A 21802-nucleotide genomic window follows, 5' to 3' on the forward strand; every position below is an offset into this window, starting at 1 on the left:
AAGACAAAAAGGTTGAGGCTGTTTGGGGATTTTCATGGGTGGGGCATAATATTGTCTCTGTGAAAGTTCAATGTTTTCAACAACAGGACTCTCTATCCCACTTACTCCTTTCCCTCCATGATGCTTGTCTGGATCCTCAAGTCGCTGTTAATAATTATTTTCCTGTACTATAATTACCTACCACGTATACTGAAACCTCAAACCGTGAGTCATCTGGTTTGTGAAAGGCTTGTGCAACCTTATCTCGGACATCCTCACTGAACTGGGGCTTGGTCTGTGATTCATTGTACCAGCAAAGAAGCTTCCACAGACAACGAAAGCACAAGGAGCTCGGAGCAGCTGGAGCCTCCCCGGAACTGTGAAGCCGACGTCGGGACGTAGCACGGTGAGGGCACCACGGGGAGGAGGAAGCGGGGCTCACACCGAGCCGTGGGCTCACGGGAGCGGGACGGCGAGGCTGCTGGGACATTTTAATCCTGGCCCCGCAGAGCTCATTTCTGACCTTTAAACAAGGGTGCGGATCACTGGGGTTTTGCAAAGCAGCAGTGGCAGTCAAGAGGGGAAAGGGGCAGCTGGGGCTGTTTTGTTTTGCGTTTGTTTTTCTTTTTTATGAGATCAGAGGAAATGTTTGAGTTTAATCAAGTAGGGGGTTAATCAAACGGTCCTTGCTGAGACCTGCAAAAGCAGGACTCCGAACATAGCCTCCAGGCCAGGTCAGCAAAAGCCATTCGTGTGGCTTTCTCATGTCTGTGCCCATAGCTGTGCCAGCACATTGCCCATCTCCCCTCGTCCCTGGGGGCTTTGGTGGTGCCTCGTGAGCTCAGCCTGCCCTGACCTGCTGCGGGACACACCCCTGCGGAACCCCACCATCCAACCATGCTGCGCTTCCTTTGGGAAAGCATCTCCCTCCAGATGCTCCTCGTCTTCCTCGTCATCTTCCTGTTCGTCACCGACTACATGAAGCACAGGAAGATGAAGAACTTCCCCCCCAGCCCCTTCGCCCTCCCCTTTGTGGGGCACATCTACCTGCTGAACTTCCACAATCCCCAGATCACAGTGCAGAAGGTACAGGGGTGGTGGCCACCGCACGGAAGGGGACGGAGGGCATTGCGGCTACGCAACCTTTGCAGTGCGGGGAGGGGGCTAACCCAAACCCCACAGCTCATGAGGACTCAGAGGGGCTCACCGTGGCGTGGGCAGGAGGTTTGCCCTCGGTTGCCAGCAATGTGGATGAAGTTTGCCCGGGTACAAGGACGGGGACAGGTGTGGAGCAATCCCTCGGGCAAAGGACATGGCGTGATGCCACGGGTGCAGTCATGGCTGTAGGAGCCCCGTAGGTCTGACCAGGGACTGGAAGGGTGTTTGGGAAGGGAGTGAAACAAAAGGTGGAAAAACACAGGACTGAAAAATCCAACCTGAAGAGTTCTACTTGATTCATGGCCAACTAACACCAACTCGCCCTCAGCGATTCAGTAAAACAGGAAAAAAAAAAGACAAGCAGACCCTTGTGCAAACACCCCGTCTCCCCTCCTGCTCTCAGCTTCCCTTTTTTTCACCCATGTCCCCTGCCAGGGCTGTCCCTGTCCCCACAGACACATTCATCGCAAATTAAACCCCTCTTCTTTATGCCCCTCCCCCCAGCTTACTGAAAAATATGGGGACATCTTCAGCTTCCAGATGGGCAGCTTATTGTTTGTGCTCGTAAACGGGCTGCGGATGGCTAAGGAAGTTCTTGTCAACCAAGGGGAAAACTTCATGGATCGCCCTGAAATTCCTAACGACATCTTCAGCAATAAGGGTGAGTTACCCCTCGGGACACGTGTCTCAGCTGTGAGGTCAAAGCATTGGCCCTGCAGAGGTCTGAGATGGCTGGGGGTAAGGCAGAGCCCTGGAGCTTTTTCCCCTCAGTGGACGGATCTGCCTTGGCTCATGGTGGCATGTTTCTGCCAGGACTGGTCTCCTCCAACGGGCACGTGTGGAAGCAGCAGAGGAGGTTCACCTTGACCACCCTCCGAAACTTCGGCTTGGGGAAGAGGGGCCTGGAGGAGCGCATCCAGGAGGAGTGCCGATGCCTCGTGGATGCATTTGGGGATGAGCAGGGTGAGTGCCATGGCCCTCTCTTTCCAAAGTAAACAAACTTCTCTACAACCTGATTGAACCGGGATCAAGGGTAGGATGTTTCCTCCATGCTGGGTCTGCCCAGCCAAGCTCGGCCACCTCATGACAGGTGCGAGGCGTCCCGGGAGAGTCATGATGCAGGAGGTGCCCATCAGAGGTCATTCATTTCACTTCTATTTGTTGAGTATTTTACCTCTGACAACTGTGTTTTCGTCTCCTTTTCTGTGAAGGCCGATAGACAATTGATCATTCCTTTCTCCTTCTCCAGGGAATCCTTTCAACCCTCAGTTCAAAGTCACTAATGCTGTTTCAAACATCGTCTGCTCCGTGACTTTTGGCAATCGGTTTGACTACCACGATGAGGACTTCCAAAAACTGCTGCAGCTGATGGACGAGATGGTTGGCCTCACTGGGACCATCATGAGCCAGGTACAGCCCTCTTGCCACCACCATGGACAGCATGCAGTTCTGCAGTGCCACAGTGTCTCCTCTGGAGTCAGTCTCGAAACTCGTAGCATTTTCGTCAACAAACTTTGTTGGCGTTCCCCACTCCTTTGCACAGGGCAGACTCACCTGCAGTTTCTTTCTGCCTTATTTGCAAGCTGTGCAAAGCTCACGCTGCTCTCTCTCACCCAACATCACCTTTCCTGCCCATTGACTACCAACTCGCCTGCTGTAACACCGGGTAAAAGCACAAGTCACTCCGTAACAGGAATACCAATCCCTTGCAATGCTCTTCTGGGCCTCAGCTATTTCCATCAACTCCAGAGATTTATTAAGCTTGGCATTGCAGACTCTTCAAGTTTTGACAACAGAAGGGGGTTTTTCAGTCCTTTACTCAATGTGCCTTTCCCCTTTGGTGTCCAAAGCTGAACAACTCTTTCCCGTCTATAATGAAGTTCCTCCCTGGATCCCACCACACCATTTTTAAAAACTTGAGGTTGTTGAAAAGTTTTGTGAAAGAGAAAATCGACAAACACAAGGAGGACTGGAACCCCTCAGAGAGCCGGGACATCATTGACAGCTACTTGCAGGAGATGGCCAAGGTCAGTAAGGAGGAGCAAACCCTTCTGCAGCGGGGCTTAGAAATCAGGAGTGATGGGAAACAAGCTCAAATTCTCCATCTGAGCTGCCTCTATGGCCATTTATGACCTCAGCATGGACATCAGGTTCAGGGGACTAAACAAGAGGGTGGAGGTGCAGGGGGCCAGCAGCTTTTTCCAAAATCCTTAGGGCTGTCTTGAACTAAGCAAAGGCAACCCTCCCTGTTCATGCTGCACTAACGCACCTTTTTGTGAAGGACAACGGGAGTGGAGCCTTCCAGGAGGAAAACATCGTGTCGTGCGTACTTGACCTGCTGTTTGCTGGAACCGAGACCACTTCCACAACCATCCGCTGGGCTCTGCTCTTTATGGCCATACATCCAGAAATTCAAGGTACAGTTAGCAAAAGCTCAGTGCTTGTCCTTGCTTTTAGCCCTCGCACATTTCTGAGATGTACTTTTTTTTTTCTTGGAGAGAAAAATTGTGTATCTCCCTTCACTCAAAAGAAAGAGGTGCGAACGGTAGCAGGTGCCCCACGTTGGTCCTTGGTGCATCCTCACAGTAACCACCCCATGTTGTTCTAAGGGATTTTTCTTGGAATTGGCTGATCCCTGCTCTTTCTCACCAGCCCACGTGCAAGCCGAGATCGATGCGGTCATCGGGCAGGTGAGGCAGCCAGCCCTGGAGGACAGGAGCAACATGCCCTACACCAACGCCGTCATCCACGAAGTGCAGAGGAAAGCAAACATCATCCCTTTCAATGTGCCAAGAATGTCAACAAAGGACACGGTCTTGGATAGCTTCCACATACCAAAGGTAAACCCACTCCTGAGCACTGGGACTCTAGCGAGAGCCTCCCAGTTCCCCAGGCATGTTTCACCAGGCCAGGTCCTTCCTGTGCAGACACGAGGGGCAGAGCCACAGCGTCTCTGCCCTGTCCAGAGCTCACTCCTCTTCAACGCAGTTTTTTGCCACCCAAACAATGTTCTCCAGCACGTTGAATAGTGCAGAGCGTTGCAAGGCAAACACCCACACACACACACCCCAGCAAGGCACAGATCCCAACTCACACAGCTTTTACTGGAACTTTGGCCCAAAATTACAGCAGATAAAAATTAAGCCGATGAGGCAAAAAGATTGGTATAAAATCACTGCACCTCTGAAAGGCAAGAAGTAGGAAAAACTGGCCGTGCAGAGGGTGTTGGACAAATAATTGCAGCAGAATATTACTATGGATGTTCTTCGTGGAGACTGGAAGATAAAAATCCCCCTCCTGCTGTCTGTGACAGAGAAAGTGCAATTTATTTTTCTTTCTTCCTCCTAGGGTACTACCTTTCTGGTAAATCTGACCTCCGTGATGTTTGACAAGGACGCGTGGGAAACACCTGACACTTTCAACCCCGGGCATTTCCTGAAGGACGGCCAGTTCTGGAAAAGGGAGTCTTTTATGCCGTTTTCTATAGGTAAGATATGCTCGATTTTGCGACTTCGGTGCTTAGGTACTGGCATGGGGCTTCCAACAGCACAGAGGAAAATTGCGACCAAAGGGGCAGATGTTGGCTGCACCCCAGGCACACTCACATGGACACCCCAAAGCACTGCAAGCACAGTCTGAGCCATTTCTTGTTTCTCTTCACATGCACAGAAGAGACATGCGAATGAATAAATCACCCTAACAACGCCAGAGAACCCAGAAACGCCTTCACTAAGGCAAGAGCATTGCTCTACGCTCCTGCTCCCACATGGCCAAGGTCACTAGAGGATTCACTGTTCCCACCACAGGGTGCCCCAGCCAACAGCTGCCCCAGGGAGATTGCTCTGAGCACCCCTGTTTCCCATGCCAGCGTCACACACCTTCTCTGGTAGCTCTCTTTGGTGTGGCTCAAACAAATCATCTCTCCCAGCATGGGCACGTCCAGACCGTGCGTGCGAGCACAGCTTACCCGAGCAGGGCAGGGCACCACACGCGTGTCCTCACAAGGTCCTGCAATTCGGGGGGCAGCCCACGCTGTAACACCAATGCTGTTCTTGGGGAGCTCAATTTGGGCTGGAAAACTCATCCTGGGAAGGGGGTCACACAGCTGGACCATGGTCTGAAGGGAAGGCAGAGGCTTTTTTGGCAGCGAGAGCAGCTGGGCAGCCAGCGAAGGCTGAGGATGTCACGGTGGCTCTCTCCGCAGGGAAGCGCGCCTGCCTGGGCGAGTTGCTGGCCCGCTCCGAGCTCTTCCTCTTCTTCACGTCTCTGCTCCAGAAATTCACCTTCCAGGCACCCCCAGACACCACGCTCAGCCCCCAGGTCAAAATGGGCATCACAATGGCCCCGCAGCCCTACAAGATCTGCGCCGTGCCTCGGTAGGGAAGCCTTGGCCACTGTCCTCTGGCAAGGATGCTGAAAACAAGCCCTGGGCAGCTCCCGTGGGTGGTGGTAACGAACACCCAGCTCCAGGGAGAGGCTGGGCGGTTTCTCTTCAAGCAATTGCAAAATCGTTTCCTTTAAAAGTGGACTTTTCACTCTGTATCACGTGAGAAAGACGATCAGCCTGGGATCTGCCAGGGCACTTTTAGGCTTGCGATACGACGCTGTAAATGAGTGAGGGGCTTAGGGTTCTCCTGGTTTAATAACAGATGGCCATGCTTCAGCGTGGCAGGAGAAAGAGCAACATCAGTGTTCAGGCCGTGGACGATGAGCAGTACCAGCTCTGCTTTAGAATATTAATTGCCAACATTTTTTAATTTTGCTATCCTTGATGCGTAATGCATTAAAAGTCACTCTGTAATGTCTCCTTCTCATGCATCAATAAATCCTTACCAACAAGTTTTTGTCTTGAAGCATTCTGCAAAGTGAAGCCCAACACAGCCAATTGCCAGCACTGGAAATTGGCCTCCAGCTGCGGCATCACCCTCCAGTAGCAGCAAGGCTGGCAGGCACAGCCTACCAAACTGATGAAAATAAATGACCCTGACAGCACAGGTAAACTAGCAACGAAACTACCAGGTCCTGGCCTGACACAGCAATGAAGAGTGTAACACCCCCACGGAGCACGGGGAGTGCTCTCCACTGACAGATCTCTCCCTAAAACATCTGTACCTGTAGCTACCGAAGTCGTGGGTCCCACCTCTCAGAATATGACAAATCCTCCCCGTTTACCTGCCCAGCACCACCAAGGACCTGGCACGGGGAGGGGGACAGAGTATACCCAGAGAATTTCTGGTACTCTCTCAGGACTTTCTGTCTCAATTTCTTGCCCTAGAAAATTTTTCTAGCATTGTATAAACCTGTTTGGAAGACAGTCCTTACCTTTAAAAAGGAAAAGAAAGTGTTACTTGTAGAAAATATTACTTTATAATTATCATATTCTAGTCATTTGACACTTCAAAAAAGGTGATGGAAAGCAGAAAATGAGTGCTGAAGTGCAAAACAAGAAAAAAGCCCCCGAAGGCCCCCCCCCAGATCACCTTATCTCTTTACGGTACTGTTTTCTTTTATATATAAGTCTTTCTCCCTGTGGACCCTATGGGAGAAAAAAAATCGCTTTTTGTTTGATCCCTTCACAGAATCAGAGAATCACAGAATGGTACAGGTTGGAAGAGACCTCTGTGGGTCATCTAGTCCAACCCCCCTGCCAAAGCAGGGACTCCTACAGCAGGCTGCAAAGCACCTTGTCCAGGCGGGTCTTGAATATCTCCCGAGAAGGAGACTCCACAACCTCCCTGGGCAGCCTATTCCAGTGCTACGTCACCCTCAGAGTGAAGAAGTTCTTCCTCATGTTCAGCTGGAGCTTCCTCTGCTTCAGTTTGTGCCCGTTGCCCCTTGTCCTGTCGCTGGGCACCACTGAAAACAGTCTGGCCCCATCCTCCTGACACCCACCCTTCAGATATTTATAGGCATTTCTAAGGTCCCCTCGCAGCCTTCTCTTCTCCAGGCTGAACAAGCCCAGCTCCCTCAGCCTCTCCTCATAGGAGAGATGCTCCAGTCCCCTCATCATCCTTGTAGCCCTCCGCTGGACTCTCTCCAGTAGCTCCTCATCTTTCTTGAACTGGGGAGCCCAGAACTGGACACAGTTCTCCAGATGGGGCCTCACTAGGGGGGGGGAGAACCTCCCTCGACCTGCTGGCCACACTCCTCCTAATGCATCCCAGGATCCCATTGGCCTTCTTGGCACCCAGGGCACACTGCTGACTCATAGTCAATCTGTCATCCACCAGGACACCCAGGTCCCTCTCTACAGAGCTGCACTCCAGCAGGTCCACCCCAAGCCTGTACTGGTGCATGGGTTTATTCCTCCCCAGGTGCAGGACCCTGCACTTGCCCTTGTTGAACCTCATCAGGTTCCTCTCTGTCCAACTTTCCAGCCTGTCCAGGTCACGCTGAATGGCAGCACAGCCTGCTGGTGTATCCACCACTCCTCCCAGTTTGGTGTCATCAGCACCAACTCTTCATCTAGCATTCTAACTCTTCATCCAGATCATTAATGAAGAAGTTAACAAGACTGGGCCCAGTACTGACCCCTGGGGGACACTACTAGTTACCGGCCTCCAACGAGACTCCCCGCCACTGATGACAACCCTCTGAGTTCTGCCATTCAGCCAGTTCTCAATCCACCTCACTGACCACTCATCCAGCCCACACTTCCTGAGCTTCCCTAGGAGGATGTTATGGGAGACAGTGTCGAAAGCCTTGCTGAAGTCCAGGTAGACAACATCCACGGCTCTCCCCTCATCTACCCAGCCAGTCATGCCATCGTAGAAAGCTACCACATTGGTCAGGCATGATTTCCCCTTGATGAATCCATGCTGACTACTGATAACCTTCTTTTCCTCCACTTGCTTGATGATGACCTCCAGGATATGCTGCTCCATCACCTTTCCTGGGATGGAGGTGAGGCTGACCAGCCTGTAGTTCCCTGGGTCCTCCTTCTTGCCCTTTTTGAAGATTGGAGTGACATTGGCCTTTCTCCAGTCCTCGGGCACCTCTCCTGTCCTCCAGGACCTCTCAAAGATGATGGAGAGTGGCTCAGCAATGACATCCGCCAGCTCCCTCAGCACTTGTGGGTGCTTTCCATCGGGGCCCATGGATTTGTGGGTGTTCAGATCGCTTAAGCGATCCCTCACGCAGTCCTCCTCGACCAAGGGAAAGTCATCCTCTCTGTGGGTTTCTTCTCTTACCTCCAGGGCCCGGGATTCCTGAGGGCCTGCCTTGGCACTGAAGACTGAAGACAGTAGCTCTGCCTTCTCTGCATCCTCTGTCACCAGGACACCCGCCTCATCCAGCAGCGGCCCCACATTGTCCCTAGCCTTCCTTTTACTACTGATGTAGTTGAAGAAGCCCTTCTTGTTGTTTTTGACATCCCTTGCCAGCTTCAATTCCAGGTGGGCTTTGGCCTTCCTCGTCGCATCCCTGCACGCTCTGACCACATTCCTGTACTCTTCCCAAGTGGCCTGTCCCTCTTTCCACATTCCATGGACCTTTCTCTTCCACCTGATCTCCGCTAGAAGCTCCTTGTTCAACCATGCAGGTCTCCTGCCTCCTTTGCTAGATTTCTTTCTCAGGGGGATGCACCGCTCCTGAGCGTGGAGGAAGTGACGTTTAAACAGCGACCAGCACTCTTGGACCCCCCTGCTTTCGAGAGCCCTGGCCCACAGGATTCCTCCCAGTAGCTCCTTGAAGAGGGCAAAGTTAGCCCTCCTGAGGTCCAAGGTTTTGAGCCTACTTATCGCCCTGCTTCCTCCACGCAGGATCCTGAACTCCACCATTTCATGGTCACTGCAGCTGAGTCTACCTCCAACCTTCATATCCTCAACCAGTCTCTCCTTGTTTGTTAGTACAAGGTCCAGCAGAGCGTCTTTCCTTGTTGGTTCCTCCACCACTTGCATCAGAAAGTTATCATCGATGCTCTGTAGGAACCTCCTGGATTGCGAATGCCTAGCTGTATGGTCTTCCCAGCTGATGTCCGGGTGGTTGAAGTCCCCCAGGAGAACCAGGGCCTGTGACTGTGACGCTGCTTGCAGCTGCCTGTAGAAGGCCTCATCAACTTCCTCCTCCTGGTCAGGTGGCCTGTAGTACACACCCACCGTAATGTCACTGGTATGAGCCTGTCCCTTAACTCTAACCCATAAACTCTCAACTCGTTCTTTATCTGCCCCCAGGCCAAGCTCAATGCATTCCAGTTGCTCCTTCACATACAGAGCAACTCCACCACCTCTCCTTCTTGGCCTGTCTTTCCTAAAGAGTCTGTAGCCATCCATCACAGCATGCCAGTCATGCGAGTTGTCCCACCACGTTTCTGTGATGGCGACCAAGTCGTAGCCGTCCTGCTGTATAATGGCTTCCAGCTCCTCCCGTTTATTGCCCATGCTACGTGCGTTGGTATAGACACACTTGAGCCCAGCTCAAGTAAATCTCACCCCTGACCCTGCCACGCCAAGCCTGGGCTCATCCCTAGTGATGTGGGCTATGACCCCTTCCCCCTTCGAACCTAGTTTAAAGCCCTCTCAATGAGCCCCGCCAGCTCGTGGCCAAGAATCCTTTTTCCCCTTTGAGACAGCAGGACACCATCTGTCGCCAGCAGGCCCGGTGCTGTGTACACCTCCCCGTGATCGAAGAAGCCAAAATTCGACCGATGGCACCAGTCCCTGAGCCATTTGTTAACCAGGTGAGTTTTCCTGCCCCTTTCAGTGCTGTTCCCTGCCACTGATGGGATGGAGGAAAACACCACCTGCGCCCCAGTGCCCTGAAGTCTCTTTTGATGGCCTCGGGACTTCTCTCTGTGATCTCATCCCCGCCAACCTGCATTACCAAGAGGGGGTAATAATCAGAAGGCCGCACCAGACCAGGGAGTTTCTTCGCAACATCCCTAACCCGGGCCCCAGGGAGGCAGCAGACTTCCCTGTGGGATGGGTCCGGTCGGCAGATCGGGCCCTCTGTTCCCCTCAGAAGGGAATCACCTATGACAATGACCCTCCTTTTTTTCTTAGCCGAGGCAGTCGTAATACGTGGGGCTTGCTGACTCGTCCTGGGCAACCCCCTGGATGGAGCTTCACCTACACCCACATCCTCTGTGGCCGGTCCCTCACATTCCAGAGCCCCATACCTGTTGCTTAAGGGCAACCGGGCAGGTGAGGGAGGCCGGGGGGAGATTCGCTTGCCACCCCGAGCAGGGACCCGCTTCCATTCCCCCCATCTCTTAGGGCCCCTCATACTGCTCGGTGGCAAGAGGGTAGGGGGTTCTCCGCTCTTCGTGGAGCCGCCTCCTGCTGCCTCTGCCTCAGGGAGGGCAGGGAGCGGCTCCACCAGTCGATCTCCCTCTCACACTCCCGGATGCTCCTCAACCTCTCCACTTCCTCCTTCAGCTCTGCCACCAGGCTGAGCAGGTCATTCCCCTGCTCGCACCGAACACCGCTGCTGTCTCTGCTGTCCTCCGGTACGAGCGCCAGGCTCAGGCACTCCCTGCAGCCGGAGACCTGGACACCTGTGTCCTTGCGTGGGGCGTCCGTCTGGGTCCCCACGCTCCTTCGAGCAGCAGCTTTCCCACGGGCAGTAACCACAGTTAGAATATCTCCTGGATGGGCGATGCCCGCTGCTTGAGTGGCCAGGAGGGGGGGCTGCACCCTGCCCGCGCGGGCCGTTCCCGCGCGAGAACGGCCTGCGCGGGAACGGCCCGCGCCGCCTCTGCTTGCCGGCTCTGCTCGCCCCCGCTCCCTGCGGCTGCTCTTACCCGTGCGGGGGTTTGGCTGCTGTCGCGCTCGACTCCGCCCCCGCCGAGTCACAGCTGCCGCTCGTCGGCACCTCCCGCTTTCCTCTTCTGCGAGGGGGGGGCTGGGCTCTGCTCTCGCTCTCGGCGCTTTTGCCGCCTCGCCGCTGCGGGTTTGCCACAGGAGAAACGGTCCCTCGGCGCGAGCCGCTGCTCCAGAGCGCTTCGCCTTCAGTGGCTTCCTTGATATTGATATGGTAAAATTGCAGTACACAATCCATTATGATTTAACAGGTAGACAAGAAAATGTTCCATGCTTACAGTATCGTTTTTCTGGCTACTTAAATTAATAGGTTTCCTTTCGTCTTGTTAATTTTTAATACTTCTAGTACTAAATGAAAAATGCTTAATAACAGTGTTCTTAGCAGAGTTCTTGTTTTTGATGTCGTAGGCTTGAAGCTGCAAAAGATGATTATCGTGTGCATTGTGAAGACCTCGAAAAGCAACTGATTGAGCTGCAACACAGAAACAATGAACTAACCTCTTTGGCAGAAGAATCTAGAGCCTTGAAAGATGAAAATGATATTCTTAGGTATGTAATAGAGATAGCTCCCCACACATACATGAGGAGGATTTAATGTTGAAATCCAAGGCCTGGTATTTAACAAGTTTTTTTTCCTGAGATGTTAGTTCTGCAGGTAGATCTTATCTGAACGAGAGCTAAAATAAGTGTTGGAAGAGGGCCCTTTGTCACAGGAGAGATGGAGTGCAAGCTTTCAGGTGTAGCCTCAGTTGTTTGCATAAGAATAGCAACATGGAGTTTTTCTGTGAAGCAGGCTTAGTGAATACAAAAACTATTCTTCATGTGGGATGGAGGGTGAAGGTGTGCAAGAATTAAGAAATTTTTATGGGGGCTATGTGTGTGCGTCTTCTGAAGGGGGCAGTTGTGTTGGCAAGAGGCTGCCTTTCCTGATGTCGAAAAGCATAGATGGAGGTAGAACTTTGACATAACTTTTGGTGTCAGCATTCTAGGCTAGATTTAGGTTAGCAACACGATTACCAAAATGAAGATGAGATGCACAGTAACCTCGATGAGAATAAAATTCCAGCTTGTGTAAAGTAAATTAAATAGCAGACCACCCAAGAGAAATCCAAAGCAAATCGTAATGCAAAAGCAGGTCTGCTATTCCTAAAATAGCATGAATAAAACATGGGAAGAGAAGTGGTTTCAGGTGTTTAACTTATAGTTAAACATTATTCTTACATAACATCTGAAACAAATCTTAACTGTAGATTTTCTTCCATAATTTTCTTGTCCTAGCTTCTAGTGATATGAGATGGCGGATATTAAATGTATGTATTAAAATTAATCTGTGTACTTGTGATCCAAATATTTTCTTACCATGTAGATTTTTGTTAATGATCAGCTGGTAATTCTTGGTCCTATCTAAAAGGATCGTTTTCATAGTGCAGTTATGTTCTAATTATGTATAATTATGTATGACCCCACAATGAGAACATCTGCATGGTTTTCCTTACCAGGTAAAACTACTTTGAGATGACTGTCTAGCACAGGACGCTGGGGTGCATTTACATTGCACCCCACCGAATTCCCTAGAGGTACTTGACACACTAACCCTTGCTTGTACTTCTGGCATATGAATGTCAGTCTTACTCCCGCTTAAAGCCTCTGGTGATTTCCACTTGCATAAGCAATCTTTGCATAATGCAAGTTCGTGCTGATTATGCATTTAAAAATAAAGCAGTAAGGTTGAACTCTGCTGTTAAGCACGGTGCATCACCCTATGAAAAGAGCTTGAATGTGCACGAAAGCAGAAATTGACTTTTTTAGTCGTTTGAAGAAACACACCTTTTCTGATTCCCGTTTATACTTTAAAGACTACTGCAGAATCAAAAAATCACAGAATCACAGAATGGCAGGGGTTGAAAGGGACCTCTGTGCGTCACCCAGTCCAACCCCCTGCCGAAGCAGGGTCACCTACAGCAGCCTGCAGAGCACCTTGTCCAGGCGGGTCTGGAATATATCCCGAGAAGGAGACTCCACAACCTCCCTGGGCAGCCTGGGCCAGTGCTCCGTCATCCTCAGAGGGAAGAAGTTCTTCCTCATGTTCACACGGAACTTTCTCTGCTTCAGTTTGTGCCCGTTGCCCCTTGTCCTGTTGCTGGGCACCACTGAAAACAGTCTGGCCCCATCCTCCTGACACCCACCCTTGAGATATTTATAAGCATTTCTAAGGTCCCCTCTCAGCCTTCTCTTCTCCAGGCTGAACAAGCCCAGCTCCCTCAGCCTCTCCTCATAGGAGAGATGCTGCAGTCCCCTCCTCATCCTCGTAGCCCTCCGCTGGACTCTCTCCAGTAGCTCCTCATCTTTCTTGAACTGGGGAGCCCAGCACTGGACACAGTGCTCCAGATGGGGCCTCACTAGGGCAGAGTAGAGGGGGGAGGAGAACCTCCCTCGACCTGCTGGCCACACTCTGCTTAATGCACCCTGGCTGCTTGAGGAAAACCTTCCCAGAAGTAGTGGTGCCATAAAAATGAAGTTCAGCACCTTGTGTTTGTGTGTATACACGTATAAAACATAAAATATGTCTTCAAATGTGTGTGTGTCAGTACTATTCCTGATTAATGTTATGTGGTCTTAAAGTGGTGCAGCATGACTTAATTCCATCTCACATCTGTCTTCTTAGAGACTGATGGTACAGTGTGATGCATTGAAGGAGACAAATGAAGAGTTCCGATATTCACAGATGCAGCAGGATCACCTGAGTCAAGCAGGTACTGCTTTATCTTTAGAGGCTTTTTATCTATATTAGTCATTTCTTTAAGTTGGTTAAATTGAATTTCCCATGCAATTTCAGGTGCATCTCGTGATAAAAGCCACGAGAATCTTGCTGCTGAAATTCTACCAGTGGAATACAGGTAAGACATAAAGGTTCAGGCTGTTTTGGGATTTTCATGGGTGGGGCATAATATTGTCTCTGTGAAAGTTCAATGTTTTCAACAACAGGACCCTCTATCCCACTTACTCCTTTCCCTCCACGATGCTTGTCCAGATCCTCAAGTCTCTGTTAATAATTATTTCCCCGTACTATAATTACTTAGCACGTGTACTGAAACCTCAAACCGTGAGTCATCTGGTTTGTGAAAGGCTTGTGCAACCTTATCTCGGACATCCTCACTGAACTGGGGCTTGGTCTGTGATTCATTGTACCAGCAAAGAAGCTTCCACAGACAAGGAAAGCACAAGGAGCTCGGAGCAGCTGGAGCCTCCACGGCACCGTGAAGCCGACATCGGGACGTGGCACGGTGAGGGCACCACGGGGAGGAGGAAGCGGGGCTCACACCGAGCCGTGGGCTCACGGGAGCGGGACGGCGAGGCTGCTGGGACATTTTAATCCTGGCCCCGCAGAGCTCATTTCTGACCTTTAAACAAGGGTGCGGATCACTGGGGTTTTGCAAAGCAGCAGTGGCAGTCAAGAGGGGAAAGGGGCAGCTGGGGCTATTTTCTTTTGGGTTTGTTTTTCTTTTTTATGAGATCAGAGGAAATGTTTGAGTTTAATCAAGTAGGGGGTTAATCAAACGGTCCTTGCTGAGACCTGCAAAAGCAGGACTCCGAACATAGCCTCCAGGCCAGGTCAGCCAAAAGCCACTCCATGCTGTCTCGTGTCTGTGCCCACAGCTGTGCCAGCACATTGCCCATCTCCCCTCGTCCCTGGGGGCTTTGGTGGTGCCTCGTGAGCTCAGCCTGCCCTGACCTGCTGCGGGACACCCCCTGGAGGAACCCCACCACCCAACCATGCTGCGCTTCCTTTGGGAAAGCATCTCCCTCCAGATGCTCCTCGTCTTCCTCGTCATCTTCCTGTTCGTCGCAAACTACATGAAGCACAGGAAGACGAAGAACTTCCCCCCCAGCCCCTTCGCCCTCCCCTTTGTGGGGCACATCTACCTGCTGAACTTCCACAATCCCCAGATCACAGTGCAGAAGGTACAGGGGTGGTGGGCACCGCACGGAAGGGGACGGAGGGCATTGCGGCTACGCAACCTTTGCAGTGCGGGGAGGGGGCTAACCCAAACCCCACAGCCCGTGAGGACTCAGAGGGGCTCACCGTGGCGTGGGCAGGAGGTTTGCCCTCGGTTGCCAGCAATGTGGATGAAGTTTGCCTGGGTACAAGGACGGGGACAGGTGTGGAGCAGTCCCTCGGGCAAAGGGCATGGCGTGATGCCACGGGTGCAGTCACGGCTGTAGGAGCCCCGTAGGTCTGACCAGGGACTGGAATGGTGTTTGGGAACGGAGTGTAACAAAAGGTGGAAAAACACAGGACTGAAAAATCCAACCTGAAGAATTTCACTTGATTCATGGCCAACTAACACCAGCTCCCCGTCACCGATTCAGTAAAAGAGGAAAGAAAAAAAACAAACAGACCCTTGTGCAAACACCCCGTCTCCCCTCCTGCTCTCAGCTTCCCTTTTTTTCACCCATGTCCCCTGCCAGGGCTGTCCCTGTCCCCACAGACACATTCATCGCAAATTAAACCCCTCTTCTTTATGCCCCTCCCCCCAGCTTACTGAAAAATATGGGGACATCTTCAGCTTCCAGATGGGCAGCTTATTGTTTGTGCTCGTAAACGGGCTGCGGATGGCTAAGGAAGTTCTTGTCAACCAAGGGGAAAACTTCATGGATCGCCCTGAAATTCCCACTGACATCTTCAGCAATAAGGGTGAGTTACCCCTCGGGACACGTGTCTCAGCTGTGAGGTCAAAGCATTGGCCCCGCAGAGGTCTGAGACGGCTGGGGGTAAGGCAGAGCCCTGGAGCTTTTTCCCCTCAGTGGACGGATCTGCCTTGGCTCATGGTGGCATGTTTCTGCCAGGACTGGTCTCCTCCAACGGGCATGTGTGGAAGCAGCAGAGGAGGTTCACCTTGACCACCCTCCGAAACTTCGGCTTGGGGAAGAGGGGCCTGGAGGAGCGCATCCAGGAGGAGTGCCGATGCCTCGTGGATGCATTTGGGGATGAGCAGGGTGAGTGCCATGGCCCTCTCTTTCCAAAGTAAACAAACTTCTCCACAACCTGATTGAACCGGGATCGAGGGTAGGATGTTTCCTCCATGCTGGGTCTGCCCAGCCAAGCTCGGCCACCTCATGACAGGTGCGAGGCGTCCCGGGAGAGTCATGATGCAGGAGGTGCCCATCAGAGGTCATTCATTTCACTTCTATTTGTTGAGTATTTTACCTCTGACAACTGTGTTTTCGTCTCCTTTTCTGTGAAGGCCGATAGACAATTGATCATTCCTTTCTCCTTCTCCAGGGAATCCTTTCAACCCTCAGTTCAAAGTCACTAATGCTGTTTCAAACATCATCTGCTCCGTGACTTTTGGCAATCGGTTTGACTACCACGATGAGGACTTCCAAAAACTGCTGCAGCTGATGGACGAGATGGTTGGCCTCACTGGGACCATCATGAGCCAGGTACAGCCCTCTTGCCACCACCATGGACAGCATGCAGTTCTGCAGTGCCACAGTGTCTCCTCTGGAGTCAGTCTCGAAACTCGTAGCATTTTCGTCAACAAACTTTGTTGGCATTCCCCACTCCTTTGCACAGGGCAGACTCACCTGCAGTTTCTTTCTGCCTTATTTGCAAGCTGTGCAAAGCTCACGCTGCTCTCTCTCACCCAACATCACCTTTCCTGCCCATTGACTACCAACTCGCCTGCTGTAACACCGGGTAAAAGCACGAGTCACTCCGTAACAGCAATACCAATCCCTTGCAATGCTCTTCTGGAGCTCAGCTATTTCCATCAACTCCAGAGATTTATTAAGCTTGGCATTGCAGACTCTTCAAGTTTTGACAACAGAAGGGGGTTTTTCAGTCCTTTACTCAATGTGCCTTTCCCCTTTGGTGTCCAAAGCTGAACAACTCTTTCCCGTCTATAATGAAGTTCCTCCCTGGATCCCACCACACCATTTTTAAAAACTTGAGGTTGTTGAAAAGTTTTGTGAAAGAGAAAATCGACAAACACAAGGAGGACTGGAACCCCTCAGAGAGCCGGGACATCATTGACAGCTACTTGCAGGAGATGGCCAAGGTCAGTAAGGAGGAGCAAACCCTTCTGCAGCGGGGCTTAGAAATCAGGAGGGATGGGAAACAAGCTCAAATTCTCCATCTGAGCTGCCTCTATGGCCATTTATGACCTCAGCATGGACATCAGGTTCAGGGGACTAAGCAAGAGGGTGGAGGTGCAGGGGGCCAGCAGCTTTTTCCAAAATCCTTAGGGCTGTCTTGAACTAAGCAAAGGCAACCCTCCCTGTTCATGCTGCACTAACGCACCTTTTTGTGAAGGACAACGGGAGTGGAGCCTTCCAGGAGGAAAACATCATGTCGTGCGTACTCGACCTGCTGTTTGCTGGAACCGAGACCACTTCCACAACCATCCGCTGGGCTCTGCTCTTTATGGCCATACATCCAGAAATTCAAGGTACAGTTAGCAAAAGCTCAGTGCTTGTCCTTGCTTTTAGCCCTCGCACATTTCTGAGATGCACTATTTTTTTTGCTTTGAGAGAAAAATTGTGTATCTCCCTTCAATCAAAAGAAAGAGGTGCGAACGCTGGCAGGTGCCCCACGTTGGTCCTTGGTGCATCCTCACAGTAACCACCCCATGTTGTTCTAAGGGATTTTTCTTGGAATTGGCTGATCCCTGCTCTTTCTCACCAGCCCACGTGCAAGCCGAGATCGATGCGGTCATCGGGCAGGTGAGGCAGCCAGCCCTGGAGGACAGGAGCAACATGCCCTACACCAACGCCGTCATCCACGAAGTGCAGAGGAAAGGCAACATCATCCCTTTCAATGTGCCAAGAATGTCAACAAAGGACACGGTCTTGGATAGCTTCCACATACCAAAGGTAAACCCACTCCTGAGCACTGGGACTCTAGCGAGAGCCTCCCAGTTCCCCAGGCACGCTTCTCCAGGCCAGGTCCTTCCTGTGCAGACACGAGGGGCAGAGCCACAGCGTCTCTGCCCTGTCCAGAGCTCACTCCTCTTCAACGCAGTCTTTTGCCACCCAAACAATGTTCTCCAGCATGTTGAATAGTGCAGAGCGTTGCAAAGCAAACACCCCCACACACACACCCCCCAGCAAGGCACAGATCCCAACTCACACAGCTTTTACTGGAACTTTGGCCCAAAATTACAGCAGATAAAAACGATGCCCATGAGGCAAAAAGATTGGCATAAAATCACTGCACCTCTGAACAGGCAAGAAGTAGGAAAAACTGGCCGTGCAGAGGGTGTTGGACAAATAATTGCAGCAGAATATTACTATGGATGTTCTTCGTGGAGACTGGAAGATAAAAATCCCCCTCCTGCTGTCTGTGACAGAGAAAGTGCAATTTATTTTTCTTTTTTTTCATCCTAGGGTACTTTTATTTCTGTAAATCTGACCTCCGTGATGTTTGACAAGGATGAGTGGGAAACACCTGACTCTTTCAACCCCGAGCATTTCCTGAAGAACGGCCAGTTCTGGAAGAGGGAGGCTTTTATGCCGTTTTCTATAGGTAAGATATGCTCGATTTTGCGACTTCGGTGCTTAGGTACTGGCATGGGGCTTCCAACAGCACAGAGGAAAATTGCGACCAAAGGGGCAGATGTTGGCTGCACCCCAGGCACACTCACGTGGACACCCCAAAGCACTGCAAGCACAGTCTGAGCCATTTCTTGTTTCTCTTCACATGCACAGAAGAGACATGCGAATGAATAAATCACCCTAACAACGCCAGAGAACCCAGAAACGCCTTCACTAAGGCAAGAGCATTGCTCTACGCTCCTGCTCCCACATGGCCAAGGTCACTAGAGGATTCACTGCTCCCACCACAGGGTGCCCCAGCCAACAGCTGCCCCAGGGAGATTGCTCTGAGCACCCCTGTTTCCCATGCCAGCGTCACACACCTTCTCTGGTAGCTCTCTTTGGTGTGGCTCAAACAAATCATCTCTCCCAGCATGGGCACGTCCAGACCGTGCGTGCGAGCACAGCTTACCCGAGCAGGGCAGGGCACCACACGCGTGTCCTCACAAGGTCCTGCAATTCGGGGGGCAGCCCACGCTGTAACACCAATGCTGTTCTTGGGGAGCTCAATTTGGGCTGGAAAACTCATCCTGGGAAGGGGGTCACACAGCTGGACCATGGTCTGAAGGGAAGGCAGAGGCTTTTTGGCAGCGAGAGCAGCTGGGCAGCCAGCGAAGGCTGAGGATGTCACGGTGGCTCTCTCCGCAGGGAAGCGCGCCTGCCTGGGTGAGTTGCTGGCCCGCTCCGAGCTCTTCCTCTTCTTCACGTCTCTGCTCCAGAAATTCACCTTCCAGGCACCCCCAGACACCACGCTCAGCCCCCAGGTCAAACTGGGCATCACAATGGCCCCGCAGCCCTACAAGATCTGCGCCGTGCCTCGGTAAGGAAGCCTTGGCCACTGTCCTCTGGCAAGGATGCTGAAAACAAGCCCTGGGCAGCTCCCGTGGGTGGTGGTAACGAACACCCAGCTCCAGGGAGAGGCTGGGCGGTTTCTCTTCAAGCAATTGCAAAATCATTTCCTTTAAAAGTGGACTTTGCACTCTGTATCACATGAGAAAGACGATCAGCCTGGGATCTGCCAGGGCACTTTTAGGCTTGCGATACGACGCTGTAAATGAGTGAGGGGCTTAGGGTTCTCCTGGTTTAATAACAGATGGCCATGCTTCAGCGTGGCAGGAGAATGAGCAACATCAGTGTTCAGGCCGTGGACGATGAGCAGTACCAGCTCTGCTTTAGAATATTAATTGCCAACATTTTTTAATTTTGCTATCCTTGATGCGTAATGCATTAAAAGTCACTCTATAATGTCTCCTTCTCATGCATCAATAAATCCTTACCAACAAGTTTTTGTCTTGAAGCATTCTGCAAAGTGAAGCCCAACACAGCCAATTGCCAGCACTGGAAATTGGCCTCCAGCTGCGGCATCACCCTCCAGTAGCAGCAAGGCTGGCAGGCACAGCCTACCAAACTGATGAAAATAAATGACCCTGACAGCACAGGTAAACTAGCAACGAAACTACCAGGTCCTGGCCTGCCACAGCAATGAAGAGTGTAACACCCCCACGGAGCACGGGGAGTGCTCTCCACTGACAGATCTCTCCCTAAAACATCTGTACCTGTAGCTACCGAAGTCGTGGGTCCCACCTCTCAGAATATGACAAATCCTCCCTGTTTACCTGCCCAGCACCACCAAGGGGCTGGCATGCTGTAGGAACAGAGGGTTGAGCTCCAGCAACACAGAACGCATGGCTAAGCCTGCTGCTTTCAGTCTCATGAATAAATGGATCCCTTATAAAATACTAGCAACAAATTATTATTATTTCAAACCACCACATGAAAGATGAAACAGTTCCAGGATTGACAACTGATGGTTAACACCAGCAGATACATCGACGCAGCAGCAGTGGCACCCTGAGACCTCAGCGAGGCCCCCCAGGCGCGGTAAGCTGCAGCTCCAGGGAGTGGGAGCAGGACCAGGGCTGCTGGGCAGGCAGGCACGGCACAACACCGCGCCGATAACACACCTCCAGCTCCTGCTCACCTGCGGAGGAAGCAAGGAAAAAGCAACCTTTTGCTGTTCATTTTCAGTTTCTCCTGGAGTACTTTTTGCATGTTCCTAGAGGAAGCAAATTTTTTCCCAGTGTCCCTTCTGAGAATTAAGTTGTCTCCTGAAGGAACTAAAAGCATCATCTTTCATGCAGGCATTAATGCCCAGGTGAATTTTAAATCCCTCAATTTTAACCTGTACTTTTCTCTCCTCTGAGCACATGGAAGGCTCGGATGGCCCTGCAAACTGACCCACACAAGGGCAGAAAGACCCTGTGGCCCCGCAGCTGCACACGGGGGCCAAGCACAGCCATACAATGTAAAGCAAAATTTATAGCAGCTGAACACGGCTTCTGGAAAGGCTCCTTCAAGCACAGGGTGGTGGAGAGGCTCTGTCCTCTCCTCTGATTTTCTGTGCCACACACAGGCGGGTGGAAACATGAGGCTGGGCTAAGATGCTGTTTCTGGCACTTGGGGCTCCCGTTTCGCAGATCCGTAAGGTGGAGATGTGAGAACACATGGTGGGAGCCCAGCCAACCTATTTACAACATGCAGATGCGACCAGGTTCTCGCTAAAAGTGGGATGAGACATCCCCAACCCCAGCTCACCCTCTCTTCTCTCCCCATGCTAGCTGCCCTCTCGACCTGCTCCTGGCAAGGTGCTCCCACACCTTCCCTCCGCGGCAGAAACAAGGAAGCTCATTTGACTTTCTAGGCTTTATGTTCTTTCTTTTCCTTCCTCGGGAGAAGCAGAAGGGGAAGGCTGGAAGAGGGCTGCATGCCTGGAATTGACTGGAAACAGGAGAGGAGAGCAGTGGAGAGTTTCTCTTGTGTGCAGCATTACTCCCAAAGCCCTTCCAGTTTGCAGGTGTCACCTGACTTTTTTTTTTTCCAATCCCTAGGCTCAGAGTCCCATTTCCTTTCCCAGGCTGCTGCTATATCCAAAAGCTTCCTCCCACTCCTCCCTGGGTCTCCGCTGGGTTAGTTGTTCTCCAAGCAGAGCACATTTCACAGGACCCTTTCGCACAAGGGCTCCTCCGATCTTTTATCCCCTCCACCGAAACCATCTCCCACGCATGGCTGACCTCTCCTCCTCCCTCTCTTTGTGCTCGGGGCTGTAGTCCTGAACCCCTCTCCCAGGGACACTCCTCGCCCGGGCATGCAAACCTTCTGCTGCAGTGCTCGGCTCTCCAGCAGCTACCAGAAAAGCCGTGAGCAGACAGGGTCGCAGACCCAGGCTCCGCACAGGCAGCCTGCATTTGAACTTCGCTTCTCACGCCCAAGTGCTTGGAAACCGAGCCCCCTGTTGCACACCCCAGCCCTCG

At 51.8% G+C, this 21802-nt stretch overlaps 2 protein-coding genes across 4 annotated transcripts; both read left to right on the forward strand.

The window, feature by feature from the left end:
* The first annotated feature begins 183 nt into the window (after positions 1-183).
* LOC142361765 (cytochrome P450 2J2-like) lies at positions 184-5976 on the forward strand. Of its 2 annotated transcripts, XM_075424371.1 has the most exons (10): positions 184-385; positions 760-1065; positions 1642-1798; positions 1951-2100; positions 2387-2547; positions 2988-3164; positions 3419-3554; positions 3790-3977; positions 4486-4624; positions 5342-5976. In XM_075424371.1, exons 2-10 carry the CDS (start codon positions 877-879, stop codon positions 5515-5517), a joined length of 1473 nt encoding a protein of 490 aa, XP_075280486.1. In that variant the 5' UTR covers positions 184-385; positions 760-876; the 3' UTR covers positions 5518-5976. The 2 variants fall into 2 exon arrangements, with proteins under 2 accessions (XP_075280486.1, XP_075280488.1); XM_075424373.1 differs by lacking the exon at positions 760-1065 and having other exon boundaries at positions 187-385.
* Positions 5977-10974: 4998 nt separating this feature from the next.
* On the forward strand, positions 10975-19775 carry LOC104328012 (cytochrome P450 2J6). 2 transcript variants are annotated; one of them, XM_075424376.1, is made up of 14 exons: positions 10975-11109; positions 11304-11444; positions 13561-13648; positions 13732-13792; positions 13976-14179; positions 14553-14858; positions 15435-15591; positions 15744-15893; positions 16180-16340; positions 16781-16957; positions 17212-17347; positions 17584-17771; positions 18285-18423; positions 19140-19775. In XM_075424376.1, exons 6-14 carry the CDS (start codon positions 14670-14672, stop codon positions 19313-19315), a joined length of 1473 nt encoding a protein of 490 aa, XP_075280491.1. In that variant the 5' UTR covers positions 10975-11109; positions 11304-11444; positions 13561-13648; positions 13732-13792; positions 13976-14179; positions 14553-14669; the 3' UTR covers positions 19316-19775. The 2 variants fall into 2 exon arrangements, with proteins under 2 accessions (XP_075280491.1, XP_075280492.1); XM_075424377.1 differs by having other exon boundaries at positions 14088-14179.
* The last annotated feature ends 2027 nt before the right edge of the window (positions 19776-21802 follow it).

The sequence above is a fragment of the Opisthocomus hoazin genome, chromosome 6, assembly GCF_030867145.1.
Source record: "Opisthocomus hoazin isolate bOpiHoa1 chromosome 6, bOpiHoa1.hap1, whole genome shotgun sequence".
Taxonomy (NCBI): Eukaryota; Metazoa; Chordata; class Aves; order Opisthocomiformes; family Opisthocomidae; genus Opisthocomus; species Opisthocomus hoazin.